General features: G+C 38.2%; 1 protein-coding gene and 1 pseudogene across 1 annotated transcript in view; both read left to right on the top strand.

Annotated features, from left to right (window-relative positions):
* The window catches only part of GPALPP1 (GPALPP motifs containing 1), a 40,277-nt gene that overhangs the window by 14,607 nt on the left and 3,825 nt on the right, over positions 1-21,845 (top strand). The window contains exons 2-8 of the mRNA XM_055336004.1: positions 1,945-2,077; positions 2,875-2,979; positions 5,871-5,979; positions 9,353-9,484; positions 9,895-10,059; positions 15,784-15,882; positions 20,975-21,193. Of these exons, the coding sequence (XP_055191979.1) occupies positions 1,945-2,077; positions 2,875-2,979; positions 5,871-5,979; positions 9,353-9,484; positions 9,895-10,059; positions 15,784-15,882; positions 20,975-21,193 (962 nt within the window). The remainder of the gene's footprint in view (positions 1-1,944; positions 2,078-2,874; positions 2,980-5,870; positions 5,980-9,352; positions 9,485-9,894; positions 10,060-15,783; positions 15,883-20,974; positions 21,194-21,845) is intronic.
* On the top strand, positions 16,860-17,342 carry LOC129516532 (peptidyl-prolyl cis-trans isomerase A-like; annotated as a pseudogene).

The following is a 21,845-nucleotide window of genomic DNA, read 5'->3' as shown; positions in this document are numbered from 1 at the left end:
ATAAATTGATGGTTAATGCATGTGAATCTTTTTTTTTTTTAAGTAGGTTCCACACCCAACATGGAGCCCAACACAGGGCTTGAACTCATGACCCTGAGATCAAGACCTGAGCTGAGATCAAGAATTGGACATTTAACCAGCTGAGCCACCCAGGTGCCCCTGCATGTGAATCTCTTAAAACAGGGCATAGAAGTGTGCCTGGCTGGTTCAGTCAGTGGAACATATGACTCTTGATCTCAGGGTTGTAGATTCTAGCCCTATGTTGGGTGTAGAGATTACTTTTTTAAAAAAGTACAGAGGCACATCAGAACTCAAGACATGTTATTTCTTTTATTTATTATTTTCAAGCTTTTGCTGTTACTAATATTGAATGAAAGCATACCAGGGAAGCTCTTTGGAATATCATATTTTCAGGCCCTACTCCAGGTCAGCTAAATCAGAATCTCTGTAGAAAGGGCCCTGGAATCTTTTTTAAAAAATATTTTTGAGATTGCAATAAACATCCAGTCTTGGGAACTGGCAGTAGAGGTTTAGCATTGCTGCTCAGGTTCAACAGAGACAGGTGTGACATCATCATATCATGCAGTGGCATCATGTGGTAATTTGTGATTTTGCTAAGTTGTAAAGTGAGAGCAAGTCACTGTGAGTGGGTCCAGAAGACCACACCCCCGTCCCTGGCATCCCCATTCTGGTGCAGCCTCATCCTCTTCTCTGGGTCTCTCTCCACTGGTAAGCAGTAGAGCTTAGAGTGACTCTAATTTTTGTTTCTGCTTGAAAAAACATTTCAAAAAGAAAATTGAGAAGTATGATGATGCCAGTAAAGCTACTCTTTAAAGTGGTGGTTCTTAATTAGAAACCAGAATGGGAAAAAAAAAAAAAAAAAAAAAAGAAAGAAATCAGAATGGATAGTTTTGATTATCGCTATATTAGAGTATGGAATGGCAAGTTTGTTGCTTGGTTAGCACCATAACATAAGTATTGTCTATCAAATGCTGTCTGTAAGAGCAAAAGGTCACAAAACTATTCTGGCAGTTGCACCAACCGAAGTTGCAACCAATGGAAAAATTTTAAGATGTCAGGGAAATTACAGTTATAAGTTTGGGTATTAATTTTTTTTGTGAATCTCATACTGCATAAGACACGATTTCTATCTTCCTAGAGTTAAAAAGACAAAACCACCACATACAAAACAGGAACAAATAAGATTAAAGTTTATAATAAGGGGTGCTTGGGTGGCTCAGTGGTTAAGCATCTGCAATTGTTTGGCTCAGGTTGTGATCCCGGGGTCCCGGAATCAAGTCCTGCATCAGGATCCCCACCAGCAGGCTGCTTCTCCCTCTGCCTGTGTCTCTGTGTCTCAAATAAATAAATAAATAAATAAATAAATAAATAAATAAAAATCTTTTTAAAAAATTCGTAATAAGAGATATTCAGGGAACGCTGTTAATATCAGAAAAGAAAGGGACGCCTGGGTGGCTCAGTGGTTGAGCATTTGCCTTCCATTCAGGGTGTGATCCTGGGATCCAGGATCGGGTCCCACATGGGGCTCCTTGCATGGAGCCTGCTTCTCCTCTGCCTGTGTCTCTGCCTCTCTCTCTCTCTTTCTCTCTCTCTCTCTCTCTGTCTTAACTCATGAATAAATAAATAAATGATAATAAAAAATATCAGAAAAGGGATCCCTGGGTGGCGCAGTGGTTTAGTGCCTGCCTGTGGCCCAGGGCGCGATCCTGGAGACCCGGGATCGAGTCCCACGTCGGGCTCCCGGTGCATGGAGCCTGCTTCTCCCTCTGCCTGTGTCTCTGCCTCTCTCTCTCTCTCTCTCTCTCTGACATAAATAAATAAAAATTTTAAAAAAAAAAAATATCAGAAAAGAAAGTATGTCAGCGAGGGGGTTCATTGAAATAGTTGTGGCTAGTTAGGACTTATACAAGAAATTTTCTTTAGTTGCAGGACCAGCTCTGCCCCCTAATTATAAAAGCAGTAGCTCGGAGTCCTCAGACAGCGATGAAGACAGTAGTTCATTGTACGAAGAAGAAAATCAGGAATCTGAAGAAGATGACACTGGTCCAACGGCAAGGTCAGTCACTTAAATGATAAACCAAGCTTCAAACCTAGTATTCGTTGGCTGGATCAGGTAGCCAGTCAGAGAACACCATATCTGTATTTTTACTGCATGGGAAGAAATCCTTTCATACAGTATTGCCTCGTTGAGCTATACATTGGAGAAAGAAATTTATTCTAGTAGTAGATAGCTGTAGAGATACCTAGAATTTCAATTAAATTCTTAGAGAAAGGATTTTCCTGAAGGTATTACTGAAGTGACTACATATTCTAAGTAAACCAGAGCATTTCTTTTAAAAAATGTTAATGCAGTAGATGGTTCTTGCTTAAGTAAATGAATGGTTTCCCTCTAACTACCTTACTTACCGTAGGTGCATGTAAATAAGAAGTGAAATCTTTGTTTAGTATTGGGTAGTTTTTTGGTTGCATTTTAAAGATCTTAAGAGAGAGAAATAGCAACTTAAAACTCTTCCTGAATGAGATTAAAATCAGAGTCATTATCTTTTTGTTCAAAAACGTATAGCAAGTAGACTGTCTGAAACCTCAGCAAGTAGAATCTTTAACAATGTAGAAAATACAGAAAAGTGATACAGTATTCCTGGTATAGAGAATTAACCAATCTCTATCCTTGGCCAAAAATAAATTCCAGGAAAAGGTTAGTATAAGATCTACTGTGGTATCCATTTGTTCTTATTGGGCAAGATTAATTTATTGTTTCAGTATTTATACAACTAGTTGGAGTTAATGCTTCCTTTAAAACCTAAAACTTCTCTGTAAAATAATTTGCATAAAATTGCACTACTGTGTTTTTAGAAAACAGAGGAGAAATCAAGATGATGATGATGATGATGATGATGAAGGATTTTTTGGACCAGCTCTTCCTCCTGGATTTAAAAAGCAGGATGATTCTCCTCCAAGGTGATAACGTATAATAAATAGTTCAAGCCTGTCTCTTCTAAATATTTCAGTTAGTGCTTGTTAATTCATTAAAGAGTTATCTGAAATTGTTGTTTAACTTACAAATTTATATAACATTTGAAATGCATAGGAAAAAGTAGTCGTTTCCTATAACAAAAATGGTTATTTAATTGTGTATAAATACTTCTATAGTTTATAAAAACTTCCGTATCTCTTAGTTGATGCTCACAAGAGTGTTTTGTAGTAGACTGATTGGAACGTTCTCCTCCTTCTCCTTTTTTTTTTTTTTAGAGAATTTTTTTTAATATTTTATTTATTAATTCATGAGAGACACAGAGAAGTAGAGACACAGGCAGAGGGAGAAGCAGGCTCCATGCAGGGAGCCCGATGTGGGACTCAATCCCGGGTCTCCAGGATCACGCCCTGGGCAGAAGGAGGTGCTAAACTGCTGCGCCATCTGGGCTGCCCCCTCCTTTTTTTTTAAATAGATAAGGTTTTGCACACATAGTGACTGGTAGACCTGGGGCTGCAATCGTAGTATTTGACTTTAAAATCAGATGCTGTCTTAGTTACTTCATGATAGAAGAAGCAATTCCTTTGTGCCCCCATTAAACAATTTGACTTCTCTGTACCTCAAATTTGCCGTCTGAAAAATAGTTTAACAAGTAGCTTTCAAAATTATTGTGATGATCGAGATTTCATATTTATATATATATATATATATATATATATATATATATATATACATATGTGTGTGTATGTCTCTTTCATCATGCCTGGCCCCAAGTAAGTATATAGTCTTCTTCTCAGACTATTGTACTTTTTTTTTAAAAGATGTTATTTATTTATTCATGAGAGACACAGAAAGCAGAAACATAGGCAGAGGGAGAAGCAGGCTCCCTGCAGGGAGCACGATGTGGGACTCCATCCCAGAATCCTGGGATCATGCCCCGAGCTGAAGGCAGACCCTCAACCACTGAGCCACCCAGGCATTCCTACACATTTTAATATTCAAACTTTGTAATCGCATTTGTCAGCTCCAATTTTCACGTGACTTTGGTCCTTTTAGAATTAATAGGGAAGACTCTACTGATTTTGTATTGCCCCCAAGCCAAGAATGATCTTTAAAGGGTCATTTAAAAAACAAAGACAGGCATGCCTAAGAGACCCATAAATGGCCCTCAAAGCCTAAAATGTCCTATCTGGCCTTTTGCAGAAAATTTGCTGACTGCCAGGGCATAACATTCAAGAAAACACATTATTAGATGCACAGCAATTTCTTTCTTGAGAGTTATACTTTGGCTATTAAATGGCCAGGATCAGAACCCACACCTGCTGACTCTCAGTACTGTTTTTCCTCTGCCAGGAACCTCGTCTGTGAGGCTCTAGTTGAACACAGGGCAACCTGGAAAATTCAGCTCAGTGCCATGTTGGTTGGTAATACTGGCACAGTGATGTCTCTGGGAAAAACACATATGAAAGAAAGGACCAAGAAACTTGAAAGCACAGAAGAGAGTAGAAAATATCTTGTTTCTATTGTTTTTTCCCTGATGTAAGGCTTTCTCTTAAGACCCAGATTTTAGACACCTCTCCCATTTGGAGTGATGTCAGTTCCCTCAGAAATGTGGCAGTAGGTCAGCTTGAAAGAAAATGAACTTTGGCATCACGGAGACCAGGGTTCAAACTCTAGCTCTGCCACTTACTTGTTTGTGATGTCCTTGGGCATTATTTTGCTCACCTGGAAAATGGAGTGACCTACCCCAACTAGGGTTGTTTGGAGGAAACACAGAGGTGCTCTGGTTGACATGTGTTTAGCACAGCACCTTTACCCTTGTCTGGAGGTCTCTTACATGACTTATGTTCATTCTTGTACACCTCCACATCATTATTAAACTACTAGTGAGGACAGCGTTTAGGTTTTTATACTACCATGGCACATGTAACCATAAATTGCCAACATCTGTTGTCTGAGTGCACTGTTTATGTTTTTAGAAGTCAATTTCTACTTAAGGAGTTCTGACTATAATTATTTTCCCCCTAAAGAGTGTGTTGGTGGACAGTGACTATCAAAAGTGAAAGCCGGGCTCCTGGGTGGCTCAGTGGTTGAGTGTCTGCCTTTGGCTCAGGTCGTGATCTCGAAGTGCTGGGATCGAGTCCCACATCAGGCTCCCCGCAGGGGGCCTGCCTTTCCCTCTGCCTATGTCTCTACCTCTCTGCCTCCCTCTCTGTGTCTCTCATGAATAAATACATAAAATCCTAAAAAAAAAAAAAAAAAAAAAAGCTAAGGCACAAAATAGAAAAAGATCTCCACGGGCTTTAATTCTTAATAAGGGCTTTTATTATTTTTTTTCTTAATAAGGGCTTTTTAAAAACTTGTTATTTTTATTTAATGTAGTTCTTTTAGGAAGTGGGTTTAACACTACTGCCACAGGGATCCCTGGGTGGCGCAGTGGTTTAGCGCCTCCCTTTGGCCCAGGGCGCGATCCTGGAGACCCGGGATCGAATCCCACGTCGGGCTCCCGGTGCATGGAGCCTGCTTCTCCCTCTGCCTGTGTCTCTGCCTCTCTCTCTCTCTCTCACTGTGTGCCTATCATAAATAAATAAAAATTAAAAAAAAATTATTAAAAAAAAACCACTACTGCCACAAAGATTGAGAATTACTGGCTTAGTATCTTAGCATTGACTAACAACTAGAAAGTAAAAATGAGAAAATCAGATATTTTTAAGATACTACTAAGTGGAAAAATAGGTTATAAAAAATAATATGTTAAATAAAATTCTCATTTTCAACATTTGTTATTATTTGGCTTTTTGTTATATTTGTGAACTTCTGTTCTAAAAACTGCTTTTTGAAGTCAGGGAGAATGGTAATGGTACATTTTATTTTTCAGGCCGTTAATAGGTCCTGCATTACCACCCGGTTTTATTAAATCTACACAGAAAAGTGACAAAGGCAGAGATGATCCAGGACAACAAGTATCATCATATTTCAACTCTGAGGTTTGGAAAATTTCTGATTAAAGAATAAGATGTAGCAAACTCAAGACTTTATAGAATTATTATTATTCTATATTATTATATTATTCTATATTATATTCTATATTATTATAGAATAATAACTGTAATCACTTAATTCAAATGTAACAAATATGCAGTCCTATTCACATTAATCTAGGATTGTAAGGTAGATAGATGAAATCAAAAGCTTGTCCCAGAACTGAGATGTTAGACAAATAACAAAGCAATAACATGTTGACAAAGGTGTTACCTATTTGTGCTTCTCATCCTTGAAGAGAAGCTTTAAAGTGCTAGGAAATAGAACATGATGAAAAGTTTACAAAATTGTGATTTGACCTGAAAAAGAGAAAGCTGAGGAATTTGTTGACAATGATCTTTGCTATAAAATTAGCTCTTACCTCTACAGCTCTGGTGCCTGTACATAACAAAGCTGGGAGTTAAGTCATTTTATGAAAAGATAGGTCAAATGATTTTAGAGTCAAATATGAAAGCTGTTTTTCGTGTTAGAGGCCTGGCCCTTAACAATAGCTGAGATTTGTAGAGTACCTATAGACCTCTTCTCGTGTTTCTTTGGCCAGATATGGATCACATGCCCATCCCTTGGCCAGTCAGGTAGGCAAAAGGAATTTGACCAAATTGATTGGCTTAGAATTATCAACATTTTCCCCCAGGAGCTAGGGAAGTTCCCAGGTTCCTAAGAAAGATGTGGCTCCAAAGAGGATGAACAACACATGAGGTTCTCTTTAAAAATAGAGCAGTTACTGGTTGGAACTGTTATAATCCTGATCTAAAAGACAAAAATCTGGGACGCCTGGGTGACTCAGTGGTTGGGTGCCTGCCTTCAGCTCAGGTCATGATCCTGGAGTCCCAGGATCGAGTTCCACATCTGGCTCCCTGCAAAAAGCCTGCTTCTCCCTCTGCCTGTGTCTCTGCCTCTCTCAGTTGTGTCTCTCATGAATAAATAAATCTTTTTAAAAAATAAAATAAAAGACAAAAATCTGGAACACCTGGGTGGCTCAGTCAGGTAAGCAGCTGGTTCTTAATTTCGGTTCATGCCATAATCTCAGGGTCCTGGGATCTGAGTCCCAAGTTAGGCTCCACGCTCAGAGAAAAATCTGCTAGAGGATCCTCCCTCTCCCCCTCCCCCCATCTCTCTCTCAAATAAATAAGTAAATCTTAAAATATATGAATAAATAAAAGACATAAATCTAAGGCCTAAAAAGGCTAAATAGCACATCTGAGGTCACAGAGCTAATACAATGGCAAATTGAGGCCTTGGAACTAGTTCTAACTATAGTCCAAAGTATAAACTAGTAAGGTATATAATTTCTACTGTATTTCTGGATAAAATAACTCACCTTTTAAAAAAAAAATTTTACCAGGACACCAAAATGATTAGGTATCTAGATTAGATTTGGATTATGATTCCAGTTTTCTTTTTTCAGTTTAGTGTGTTGGGCCCAATTTTCGGTTTGCTCCCTTACCCCTCAGTTAGTTTATAACTCCCAACACCCTAAGCGATTTTTATTTCTAAAAATTCCATTGAAAAAAATAAAAATAAAAAAATAAAAATTCCAGGCATCATCCTACCATGATGTACAAGATGTGCCATATTCTATCTTTAAAAATCATCTCTTATTCTATGGAAGTAAAAATACCATTTGCATATCCCATCATCTTACATTTCAATACTATATTGATATCATGCCTCTTATAGTTGTAAAAGTTCATTATATTTTTTATATTGGGTCATTTTATGATGTCACCAAGTATCATTTTGTAAGTGCTATAAATATGTTTAAGATAATGTCTTTGAAAAAAAAGATAATGTTTTTGACATCAAAGAGCTTACCTTTGTAGAGATGAGCTATAAACACTTAAGGTTTAAACATTAACAGTTGAAATTAAAAAAAAAATAGAGGGCATTCTCTGGTGTAAGTAGAAAACATACTAGCCTCAATCTTAGAATATTTTCATCTTAAATACCAGTTTTATAACCTTGAACAAGTTGTTTAACCTTTCTAAATACACTTCTCTAAACCTAGGTTTCCTTTGAAAAGAAAACCGGAATAATAATGCCTTTTCACAGTTTTGTTAAAAGGATCAAATGGTGCATTGTATACCAAAGTCCATAGTTAAAGTGAGTGTACTTGTGTGCGTAAGTGATTTAGAGTAAGCCAAGAGATATGTAATTATCTAATTATTTATACCAATAGCAATTGCTTTAAGGGTGCAGAGAAGAAACCACAGATAGAAAGTTACCACTGAGTATCTAGTGGGGAACATGTAAACAACACAAATGAGCTTGATCCTGATAGTTTGAAAAAATAAGAGCAAGAAGCTGCCCATCAGAGCTGAGGACAGATGTCTTATTATTGTTCATCTTAACCTTCTCCTCCTTGAGGACAAAGGACTGTTTCAAGCCCTAGAATATATATAGCATTTAACACAGAGTCTTATACATAAACTCTTTATTAAAATGATTTATTCTCTCACTCTCTCTCAAATAAATAAAATAAAATAAGATAAAATGAAATAAAAAACAAAGTGATTTATTGAGGATGCCTAAGTGGCTCAATCGTTTGGGCATCTGCCCTCAACTCAGGTCATGATCCTGGGGTCCTGGGATTGAGCCTTATGTGGGGCTCCCTGCTCAGCGGGGAGTCTGCTTCTCCCTCTCCCTCTACCCCGCCCCCTGCTCGTGCTCACGCTCTCTTTCTCTCTCTTTCTCTCTCTCTCAAAATCTTAAATAAAATGATTTATTGAAAGCAAATTGAATTCACTTATTACAATACTATTATATCTTTACAGTAACGGGGATACTTTGGGAACGAAGTTAACTCATTTGGGCCAGTATTTGTGGGGCTGTTGCACAGCATTTGTGTTTCAGTGCACTGTGCTGAGTCATGAAAGTTCATACAGTTTCCAAGAATGTCTTAATTGTGTGTGTCTTATTCCAATGAGTTCTTTCTGTACCAGGAACGAAAATGGTTTCAACTTGTGTCATCTCTGACCAGTTGGTAGTAACTACCTGGGCCGTTATATTAAGAAGAACTGTGAGGCCACATCTGTATCCATCAGGAGGAAAGCAGAAATAATTTAATGAGGCCTGCCATGGACATGGGAGGGTGGGGACAATCCACATTCCGTGATTTTGTCATCTCTGTTCTGTGTACTTTAGGAAGGCAAGGCAAAGGCCCTCATTGCTCAGCAATTAGCTAGCAATATATTGTTTGCATTTTTGTTTTAGTGTCTCTGGGTAATCAGTTTTTGGTGAAATTTTAAGCAATTTAGGATCATTTTCTATAACCTGTAGCTCTGCTCCTGGTTTAAAGGTAATATCTTATTTCAAAAGGAAACAGATAGTAGTGAAGATGAGGACATTGTTGGACCAATGCCTGCAAAAGGACCAGTTAACTATAGCGTCACAACAGAGTTTGAAAAAAGAGCCCAACGAATGAAAGAAAAATTGACCAAAGGAGACAATGTAAGTGTTAAAAAGACTGTACTCTGAGAAATAGGCAAAATGAATTAAAAATCTAAATTTTCCAACATTGCTTCTTTCATGAAAGAAATATATGCATATATGTATATAAAGAAAATTTAGGAGTAAGGTAACCCAGAAGCTGAAAAAGGAAAAGACTGGCAAATTTGCCTATCTAAAAATTTTGGTATGGCAAAAGATAACAAAATCAAAAAAAAAAAAATAAATTAGACAAAGGTATTTGTAACATATGTGAAAAAAATCAATCCTTTATATTAAATTCTTTCTCATAAAGTGTTTTTTAATGTTAAAGCCTCAATTAAGAAACATGCCCACTTACAGAATATTTTATACACACACACACTCTGTCTAGGCTCCTTTTTTTTTTCTTCCACTTTTTACTTCTCTTAAAGGATTCATCTAAACCAATTACAAGAGAGTCATGGATGACTGAACTTCCTCCAGAAATGAAAGACTTTGGTCTTGGGCCCAGAACTTTTAAGAGAAGAGCCGATGACAAATCTGGAGATCGATCAGTCTGGACAGACACTCCAGCGGACAGGGAGAAGAAAGCCAAGGTAAGAGGGTTTGTTTGTTCCTGTATTTCTGCCCGTGTTTGCTCTATTTTGAAAAGATAAAAGGCATAATTATTTCAAGATACTATTTTTAAAATTATGATTCCCAAGGGAAAATACAAATTTCCCCCTGAAAGAAAATAAGGAAAGTGATCCCAGTTGCTTACTATTTCCCAGTGAGCTGTCTCATTTAAATCTCAAGAAAACCCAGAGACATGGACTTACTGACTTCATTTTATAGAAGGAAAAACTAACTTTTATGAGGTCAACTTTTCTGGAACTAGAGGGCTGGTACGTAATGAACAGTAGTTCTATTCTAGAACTTTCTATAACTCAAAATCCCCTAGTGTTTATATACAACATCACACTCTCTCCATGAAACCAAAGCCACACATTGGCCTAGCAAGTTAAGTGATGCATAGAGACGCTCTCTCAAACTTACCTCAGGTAAACCCAAGTTCATGGATATGAAGAACAGACTGGTGGCTGCCTGAAGTGGGGGTGGGCAAGGTGGGTGAAATGAGTCAAAAATACAACTTACCAGTTGTAAAGTGAATTAAGTCATGGGGATATAGTGTACAGCACCGTGGCTATCGTTAATAATACTGCATTGCATATCTGAAATTAGCTAGGAGAGTGGATCTTGAAAGTGCTCATCATGGTGGAAAAAAATGTTACTGTGTTTAGTGATGGATGATACCTGGACTTATTTTGATTATTTTACAGCATACACAAATATCGAGTCATTATATCATACACCTGAAACTAATATAGTATTTCATCGATTACACCTCAATTTTTTTTTTAAAAAGAAGCACTTTCATTAGTACATTAAATAATTTGGGAAAAAAGAAAAAGTATGGATAGAATACATTATTGACTATTTCTGCTTATTGCCAAATATTCTATTGTAAATTAGGAATTGAACCATTGTAAATTAGAAATGCCCCGGCACTACTTTTGAAATTTACTCCATCTGAAGGCTTAATTCCCTTTAATTCAAATTTAAATGCTTGAATAATTGGTACCCGAGGGTTATAGCTTTATCAGTTTTTTTTTTTTTGCTTTATCAGTTTTGATTTGAGTAGTTCCACACTTCATTTCTGCCCCTAACTCTGTTTTAACTCATTACTGTCCATCAGTAATGAGAATTATGAGGCTTTCTATCTTCATTCTGTAACAATAAATCAAATACCTTCTCTGCCAGGAATTCTGTTGGGTGTAGGTAATAGCAAAATGAAAAAAGCTTCTTAAGGAGCTGTCATTTTTGTGGAGAATTGGTTGTAAGATGCACAGTGTTTTCCTTACAATGTGGATGATATGGTGAGGTCTCCAGACTTTAACACCCTACCTTGTATATGTGTCAAAATCACAAGTTCTCTTTTGTCCAGAAGATGAAGGTTGTAATAGACAGTTGAGGTGAACCGACAGGTGATTTTAGGCCCTGTGATTGAGTTCTTTAGATCCTCTTCTTTTGGGCACTGAAAGTGTTTTGCTCAGTATTACAGTGAACTCATAAAGGGGCTATTAATAACTCCTTAAATTTTATGCTATACTATATTAAGCATATGGTACCACAGACTTAGATTTATGGCATAAACTACACAGTATCAGAGAGCTATTCATTTTCTTGTATATTTGATCCTGTGTATAGTTTATGACTAATTTTTGTTATGGAAGCTCTTAGCCAAATTTCCTTTTTGACAGGTTCTCTCCACTCATCTTTCTTTTCTTTTTATTTTGTATTATTCCTATGGTACCATCTTTTTTTTTTAAGTTTTTATTTAAATTCCAGTTAGTTAACATGCAGTGTAATATTAGTTTCAGGTGTACAACATAGTGATTCAGCACTTCCATACCTCACCCTGTGCTCATCACAAGTGCCCTCCTTAATTCCCATCACCTATTTCCCCATCCTCCACCCACCTCCCGTCTGGTAACCATCAGTTTGTTCTCTTCAATTAAGAGTCTGTTTCATGGTTTGCCTCTCTCTCTTTTTTTCTCCATTTGCTCATTTGTTTTGTTTCTTAAATTCCACATATGAGTGACATCATATGGTATTTGCCTTTGACTGACGTAACTTCACTTAGCATAAAACTCTCCAGTTCCATCCATGTTATTGCAAATGGCAAGATTTCATTGTTTTTTTTTTATTTCATTGTTTTTTATGGCTAAGTAATATTCTGTGTGTGTGTGTGTGTGTGTGTGTGTGTGTGTGTACACACCACCTCTTCTTTATCCATTCATAAATTGATGGACACAGGCTGTTTCATAATTTGGCTGTTGAAGATAATGGTCCTACACACCAGGGTGCATGTATCCCTTTGAATTAGTATTTTTGTATTCTTTGGGTAAATACCTAGTAGTGTGATTGTTGGACTGTAGGATAGTTCTAATTGTAGCTTTTTGGGAACCTCCATACTGTTTGCCACAGTGGCTGCACCAGTTTCCGTTCCCACCAATAGTCCACAAGGGTTCCTATTTCTCCACATCCTCTCCACCTCTTGTTATTTCTTGTGTTTTTTATTTTAGCCATTCTAACAGGAATTTATCCATTTCTTCTAGATTGTCCAATTTGTTGGCATCTAGTTTTTCATAATATTCTCTTATGATTTCTGGGATGTTGGTTGTCATTACTCCTCTCTCATTTACGATTTTATTTTTTTGGGTCCTTTCTGTTTTCTTTTTGATAAATGTGGCTAGAGGTTCATTAATTTTATTAATTTTCTTTTTGAAGAACCAGCTCCTGGTTTCATTGATCTGTTGTTTTTTAGTTTTTGTCATTTATTTCTGCTCTATCTTACCATTTCTGCTAGCTTTATGCTTCACTTATTCTTTTTTCAAGCTCCTTTAGGTATAAAGTTAGGTTGTTTATTTGAGATTTTTCTTGCTTCTTGAGATGGACCTATATTGCTCTCCACTTCCCTATGAGGACCACTTTTGCTGCATTACAAAGGTTTTGGACCACTGTATTTTTGTTTTCATTTTTTCCATGTATTTTTTATTTCTTCTACTCATCTTTTTTTTTATTTAAAGATTTTATTTATTCATTCATGAGAGAGAGAGAGAGAGAGGCAGAGACACAGGCAGAGGGAAAAGCAGGCTCCCTGCAGGGAGCCCGATGTGGGACTCGATCCCTGGTCTCCAGGATTATACCCTGGGCCGAAGGCAGCACTAAACCGCTGAGCCACCTGGGCTGCCCTCTACTTACCTTTCTTCTTAATATTTGACTTCCCGGCATAATCTCCCATGCCACTAAGTCTCACATTCACTTAGCCAACATGACCTAAAGAAGTAAGATTGCTCTTTAAAAAGAAATGGACGTGTTCAGTATAAATTGACATCTATTATGTTCTCATCTCCCTGTCTTTTTTTTTTTTTTAAGATTTTATTTATTTATGACAGACACAGAGAGAGAAAGGCAGAGACACAGGCAGAGGGAGAAGCAGGCTCCATGCAGGGAGCCTGATGTGGGACTCGATCCCAGGTCTCCAGGATCACATCCCGGGCTGAAGGTGGCGTTAAACCGCTGGGCCACCAGGGCTGCCCCCTCATCTCCCAATCTTGACTAGATATATTAACTCTATTAGATGGTCAAGTTTTGTTTTTGTTTTTTTTTTTTAAGATTTATTTATTTATTATAGACATAGAGAGAGAGGCAGAGAGAGAAGCAGGCTCCATGCCAGGAGCCCGACGCAGGACTCGATCCCGGGTCTCCAGGATCGTGCCCTGGGCCAAAGGCAGGCAGCAAACCGCTGAGCCACCCAGGGATCCCTAGATGGTCAAGTTTTTGTCTCTATTTACCATAATATCATTGTTCTCTTAATATTTATAAATGAGAACATCTGGGCAGCCCAGGTGGCTCAGCGGTTTAGCGCCACCTTCAGCCCTAGGCCATGATCGTGGAGTCCCGGGATCAAATGCTGCGTCGGGCTCCCTGCATGGAGCCTGCTTCTCCTTCTGCCTGTGTCTCTGCCTCTCTCTCTCTCTCTCTCTCTCTCTCTCTCTCTCTCTCTCTGCCTCTCATGAATAAATAAAATCTTTAAAAATAAATAAATGAGAACTTCTGTTTCCTAGGAAAAATTTATAAGAAAACAAGAACTGAGCTATTTCTGTATTTTTAACATACTTCATTAAATACGGCATTGTTTTTTAGTAGGCTCCACATCCAATGTGAGGCTTGAACTTACAACCCTGAGATTGAAAGTCACATGCTCTACCGAGTTAACCAAGCACTGTTTTGTACATTATTAAGATAAAAATTGCAGATGACCTCCTTGGTTTTCTTTTTAATTTTTTTTTAATTTTTTTTTTAATTTTATGATAGTCACACACACAGAGAGAGAGAGAGGCAGAGACATAGGCAGAGGGAGAAGCAGGCTCCATGCACCGGGAGCCCGACGTGGGATTCGATCCAGTGTCTCCAGGATCGCGCCCTGGGCCAAAGGCAGGCGCCAAACCGCTGCGCCACCCAGGGATCCCCTCCTTGGTTTTCTTAAGCAGATAACAGCAGTATAAAATATGCTTGAGAATGGTGGTTTTCAGTTGTCTTTTTATGAGCTGTCATCATTCCTGGTTGGAACTATAGTCTCTAGAATCTTTTTTTCTAATTAAAATCTGTTGGAAATTTACCTAAGTACTTCATTTTGTGTACGCACTGTTGTTAAATTTTCTTTTAAGTTCATATTCCAATTGTTCATTGTTGGTATATATTGTATATTGTCCTTGTATCCTTGCAGCTTTGCTGTAGTGTACTTGCTTATTAGTTCCAGGAGTATTTTTATAAATGCTTTGGAGGTTTTTTTTTTTTTAAGATTTTATTTATTTATTCATGAGAGAGACACAGGCAGAGGGAGAAGCAGGCTCCATGTAGGGAGCCGGATGTGGGACTCAATCCCGGGTCTCCAGGATCACACCCCAGGCTGAAGGTGGCGCTAAACCGCTGAGCCACCGGGGCTGCCCTGGAGTTTCCCATAATCACATCATCTGTGAGTAAAGATAGATGTATTATTTCTTTTCCAAACTCCTTAAACCTTGTCTTATTTTTCTACCTAAAGAGTGACTTTACGAGTTTTAAAAACAGATAATATAGATTTCTTTTTTGTATTATTAAGAGTTTATTTTTAAGTAATCTCTATACCCAACGTGGAGCGCAGACTTAAAACTCCCAGATCAAGTCACATGCTCTACCAGCTGAGCCAGCCAGTTGCCCCTATAGGATTTCTTTTAAAGTCTAATTTTCTCTCTCTCTTTTTTTTTAAAGATTTTATTTATTTATTCTTGAGAGACACAGAGAGAGGCAGAGACACAGGCAGAGAGAGGAGAAGTAGGCTCCATGCAAGGAGCCTGATGCAGAACACTGTCCCGGAACTCCAGGATCACGCCCTGAGCCAAAGCAGATGCTCAACGGCTAAGCCACCCTGGCTTCCCTAATTATTCTCTTTGTCATCATTGTTTGTCAAACTCCTTTGCGGGTTTGATAAATAAGGAATTTCTTCCAGTTAGTTGATTGAACAGGTTTCTTCTTGTTTTTAAGAAAATCATAGAGTAGAACTTGAACAATCCCTTATCAACTATATGTATATATATTCCTATTGGGAAAAGATTCATCAATCTTAGTTTAGTCTCTTATTACTCAATCTGAATAAAAATAATAGTTTTTTTTTTTTTTTTTAGTTTTTCTTAACTATATGGCTCAATAGTATATTATCTGTGTTCATTCTTCAGGAAACACAAGAAGCAAGGAAGTCATTTAATAAGAAGGATGAAGAACATGTACTGTCAGGAAGGGAAAAGAGGTTGGCTGAGCAGGTGTCCTCATACAATGTAAGTAAGAATAAAATATATAAGCGTTTATTTTCTTCTTTTTCTTTTAAGAGTGGTCATAAGTTTTGTCATTATTTTTTAAAGATTTATTTATGTATTTGAGAGAGAGAGAGTATGTATTAGTTGTGGGAGGGGCAGAGAGAGAATCTCAAGCAGACCCCACACTGAGTGTGGACCCCAACTTGGGGCTGGATCCCACAACCCTGAGATCACAACCTGAGCTGAATCCAAGAGTCAGATGCTTAACTGACTGTGCCACCCAGGTGCCCCAAGCTTTTTTTTTTTTTTCTCTCTCCTTCAGTATTGTCTTTCTTGTTTCTCTTTCTTTTATACATCTTCCTTTTTACCTCGATCTTTTTCTGCATGTATGTCCTGAGAAATATCCCACTTTGTTGTATTATATGTATTTATCTTAAATCCTTTTTATAGGATTTTTGTAGGATTTTTTTGTATTCATGTAATATTTTCAATTTGTATTTTTTTTAAGATTTTATTTATTTAATCTTGAGACACAGAGGAAGAGAGAGACAGAAACATAGGCAGAGGGGATCCCTGGGTGGCTCAGCGGTTTAGCACCTGCCTTTGGCCCAGGGCGCGATCCTGGAGTCCCGGGATTGAGTCCCACATCAGGCTCCTGGCATGGAGCCTGCTTCTCCCTCCTCCTGTGTCTCTGCCTCTCTATGTCTATCATAAATAAATAAATCCTTAAAAAAAAAAAAAGAAGAAGAAAGAAAGAAAGAAACATAGGCAGAGGGAGAAGCAGGCTCCATGCAGGGAGGGACTCGATCTCAGGACTCTGGGATCACGACCTGACCCAAAGGCAGACGCTCAACCACTGAGCCACCCAGGCATCCCTTTCAGTTTACTTAAGTTATATATCAGAAATTTAATTACTAGAGATTAGTAACAGATGATCAGAAAACAAGAGCCCTGGCCTTGCAGATACTACCACCCAGAGCCACATGTGCCACCCAGCCATGGTCAGTCCCACCACGTTCTTTGACATCACTGTGGACCGGGAGCCCCTTAGCTGCATCACTTTCGAGCTATTTACAGACCAAGTTCCAAAGACAGCAGAGAACTTTCCTGCTGTGGGTACTAGAAAGAAAGGATTTGGTAATAAGGTTCCTGCTTTCACAGGATTATTCTAGGACTTATGTGCCAGGGTGGTGACTTCACACGCCATGACACTTGTGGTAAGTCCACCTATGAGGAGAAATTGGCTGATGAGAATTTCATCCTGAAGCACATGGGTCCTGGCATCCTGTCCGTGGCAAATGCTGGACCCAACACGAACGATTCCCAGTTTTTCATCTGCACTGCCAAGACTGTGGTTGGGTGGCAGGCAGGTGGTCTTTGGCAAGGTGAGAGAGAGCATGAATATAATGGAAACGATGGAGCAGTTTGGGTCCAGGAGTGACAAGCCCAGCAGGAAGATCCCCATTGCTGACTGTAGATAAATCTAATAAATTTGACTTGTATTTTACTTTAACTACCAGTCTATTCCTTTGATAGCTCAGGAAAGCACTCCTTTACCCTCATCTGCTCAAAAAATCTGATAATCTCTATGCTCTCACTGCAGTGCAGTGGATTCCATATTTTCCTTACTCCCCTCCCAAGTCTAGCTGGATTGAAGAGTTAAGCTTATGATTGTGAAATAAAAACTAAACAGCAATAAAAGAAAGCAAAAGCCTTACTAATTCCTAGAGATCCTCAGTTCGTATTTTATATTATAAGCAGATTTGGAATATTCAATGTGAAGATTTAAATATTGGAGAAAAGAACTTAAATTTATAAACTAAACAGTTTAGTATTCATTTGACATTTTGTTATTTCATTATATTCTCTTACTTTAAAGAAAAAAGCAAAAAACAAAAACTGGTGATTGTTCCAGCTCAAAGAATAAATGTAAATTACTAAACCTTTCAGCCCTGCAGTGTTCAGGTATTTAAGGAAAATTACCTGTTCTCAGTGTATTAGTTAATGAAAAGTTCCATAAATGTTAAAAACATAGCATGATTAGTTGGACATATGTAGACCAGTACACAGTGAGCATACATGAAACATTCTTGGAAACTGACCAAAAACTCCACTTACATGGGACGTTTATGAAAACTGACCAGCTTAAGAGTCAAAGCTCAACAAAACTAAGAATCAGGGATCCCCGGGTGGCTCAGTGGTTTAGTGTCTGCCTCTGGCTTAGGGCGTGACCCCCGAGTCCCGGGATTGAGACCCGCATCGGGCTCCCTGCATGGAGCCTGCTTCTCCCTCTGCCTGTGTCTCTGCCTCTCTCTGTATGTCTCTCATTAATAAATAAATAAAACCTTAAAAAAAAAAAAACAAAAACTAAGAATCACTATCATTAAAGCCATGTTCTCTGAACTCAAGAAATTTAAGTAAAAATTCAGAATAATTTAAAAGACTTCATAAAAAAAAAAGACTTATACAAGTGGAACTTAGAAAAATTCAGAATTTGAATTTTGCATGAAAAAAAAAAGACAACATGATAATGAAAGAAAATACCTAGACATGAATAACACAAAAATACAACATATCAAAAATGTATGCAATGCACTATCAGGTGGTACTTAGAAGCAAAATTTATAGCCATAATGAGTTCTGTTAGAAAAGAATAGCTGAAAATCAATAAGCTGGGCCTTTTTCCAAATAGGCATTTTTTTTTAATACATGGTTTAATACCTGTGCTTTTATTTTTTTTTATTGGAGTTCAATTTGCCAACATATAGCATATCACCCAGTGCTCATCCTACCGATGAGCTCATGCCCCCCCCCCACAGTGCCTGTCACCCAGTCACCTCAACCCCCCACCCACCTCCCTTTCCACTACCCCTTGTTCATATCCCGGAGTTAGGAGCCTCTCGTGTTCCATCACCCTTACTGATATTTCCCACTCATTTTCTCTCCTTTCCCCTTTTTTCTCTTTCACTATTTTTTATATTCCCCAACAAATAGGCATTTCCTATACTATACCTCCCCTGTGACCCTACAGCATCACCCTGGGCATCTACTTAAGGCAAATGAAAACCTAACCACAAAGATTGAATATGCTTTATCCTTAATGTCTTCAAAAAGACTTCTGTGAGAAGCTCTGCCTCTGAAACTAATAATACACTATCTGTTCAAATAATTCAAATAGTTGAATTTGAATTTATTTTTTTTAAACTTTCTTTTTTTTTAAGATTTTATTTATTTATTCATGAAAGACACAGAGAGAGAGAGGCAGAGACACAGGCAGAGGGAGAAGCAGGCTCCATGCGGGGAGCCTGATGTGATCCTCGATCCCGGAACTCCAGGATCATGTCCTGGGCTGAAGGCAGACGCTAAACTGCTGAGCTACCCAGGCTGCCCTTGAATTTGAATTAAAAAAAAAAAAAAAAAAAAAGATTTGCACATTGGAAAAAAGTCTTCTATAAGAATGTTCATAGAAGCTTTTATTCATAGGGGCATCTGGGTGGCTCAGTGGTTGAGCATCTGCCTTTAGCTCAGGTCATGACCTCAAGGTCCTGGGATCAAGTCCCGCATCTTGCTCCCCACAGGGAGCCTGCTTCTCCCTCTGCCTGTGTCTCTGCCTCTCTCTGTGTGTCTTTCATGAATAAATAAAATCTTAAAAAAAAAAGCTTTATTCATAATAGCAACATTCTGGGGACAGCTCAGATGCTTATCAATAAATAATTCAATGAAATATTACTCAGAAATAAAAAGGAACAAATAACAGGGTAGCCTGAGTAGCTCAGTCAGTTATGCATCTGCCTTCAGCTCAGGTCATGATCCCAGGGGCTTGGGATCAAGCCCCACATTGGTCTCTCTGCTCAGCAAGGAGGCTGCTTCTCCCTCTCCCTCTGCTTAACACTTACTTAACTACCTACTTGTGTATGCTCTTGCTCGCTCTATCAAATAAATAAATCTTGTTTTTTTTTCAAAAAGGAACAAATTACAAATAAATGGAACTTGGATAAGTCTCAAAGTCATTACACTGAGTACAAGGAAGTATGTACAAGAAAGTACATACTGCACCATTCCATGTATATGAAGCTCTACATTAAGCAGAATGAATCTGTGGTAGAAAAAAATCAGAATACTGGTTGTTGGGGTCACGGTATGAGTATTGACTAGGAAGGGGCAAAGTGTGATAGAAATGTTCCAGATTTTGAATTATAAAATTTAGTGACTGTACACTTAAGATTTATGCATGTTGGGGGATCCCTGGGTGGCTCAGCGGTTTGGCGCCTGCCTTTGGCCCAGGGCGTGATCCCGGAGTCCCGGGATCAAGTCCCACGTCGGGCTCCCGACGTGGAGCCTGCTTCTCCCTCCTCCTGTGTCTCTGCCTCTCTCTATGTCTATCATAAATAAATAAATAAAATAAATCTTTAAAAAAAAAGATTTATGCATGTAAATTTACCTTAAAGGAGAAAATTGTGAACAAATGTGGAGTTCTAGCTAATGAAATGAATGCTAAAGTACTTAGGGATTGTGTAATGATGTCTACAGTTTACCTTAGAATGCATCAAAGGGTGCCTGGATGGTACAGTCATTTAAGCATCAGACTGTTAATTTCAGCTCAGGTCATGATCCTCAGGGTCCTGAGTTGGAGCCCTCTGGTGGGTTCTGTGCTGGCTGTGGAGCATGCTTAAGGTTCTCTCTGTGCCCCTCCCCCAGCTCCCCTTCTGTGCTCTGTCTGTCTCTAAAATAAAATAAAATAGGGCAGCCCAGGTGGCTCAGCGGTTTAGCGCCACCTTCAGCCCAGGGCGTGATCCTGGAGACCCGGGATCAAGTCCCATGTCAGGTTCTCCCTGCATGGAGCCTGCTTCTCCCTCTGCCTATGTCTCTACCTCTCTGTGTGTCTGTGTGTCTCGTGAATAAATAAATAAGATCTTTAAAAAAAAAATAAAAATGAAATCTGTAGGACAGGCCAGATCCTGTCTTGGATTTGGCAAAACCTATTAGGGTTTGTAAAAGCCCTCCTTAATGTTCGTTCATCATGACTGCTTAATCATTTTGCTTCATGATCATATTCTGTCCATACTCTGTACAAGTAAAGATTTTCATTTCTACCCCTCTTCCTCTCCCCTAGGAATCAAAAAGATCAGAATCTCTTATGGACATTCATCATAAGAAATTAAAAAATAAGGCTGCCGAAGAGAAAAATAAGCCCCAAGAAAGAATACCATTTGACCGTGATAAAGATCTCAAAGTTAATCGGTTTGATGAAGCTCAGAAAAAAGCTCTGATAAAGAAATCTAGAGAACTAAACACCAGATTTTCACATGGCAAAGGCAGTATGTTTTTATAAGTAAGTATATCTCAGTGAGGTATATTTTCAAACTGATAAATTTAAACTTTTCTAAATACGGTGTTATCTATAAGTAATTGTGTGTAAAAATTTATCTCCTTTTATAATAAAGTAGATTATAACCTGAAAATCTTTTTTGATAAGTCAGCCATGAGTTTTTGAATATTCAGCCCTGTGGGGTAAAAAATGTAGTTAACTGGAAAAGTAGCCTTGTCTTTAAGCATTGCTATTAACCAGGCATTGCTATTCAAAACACTAAAATTAAATTTTAGTTTAAAAGAAATGGCAAAGGAAAGAGTGGTTTAAGGTTGGGTAAATATGCATGCTTTTTTAAAGAACGAGAAGAAAAAAAAAAATAAATGACAGAAAGGAGATGTGTTTATCATTTCTGTGTTAAACAAGGTCACAGTTAGAAAACATTCATTGCTTTGAAAGCTTCTGTTTAAGTTAAGGTTTAAAATCATATCCTTCATCCAAGCCCAATCTGACCAGGGTTCATAAAGGTGAGTAAGGAATTACATAAAAGCTGAGGTTGCTCCTTAAAATCTTTAATTGTATGAAACCTACATCAATATTAAAATATGGCTTTAAAGGAAAATACGGGCATGGCTGGCTGGTTCAGTCGGTGGAGCATGTGACTCTTGATCTCAGT

This window comes from Nyctereutes procyonoides, unplaced genomic scaffold (genome assembly GCF_905146905.1).
Source record: "Nyctereutes procyonoides isolate TBG_1078 unplaced genomic scaffold, NYPRO_anot_genome, whole genome shotgun sequence".
In the NCBI taxonomy this organism is placed as follows: Eukaryota; Metazoa; Chordata; class Mammalia; order Carnivora; family Canidae; genus Nyctereutes; species Nyctereutes procyonoides.
The sequence above is the reverse complement of the archived record's forward strand: the minus strand, read 5'-3'. Positions and strand labels throughout refer to the sequence as shown.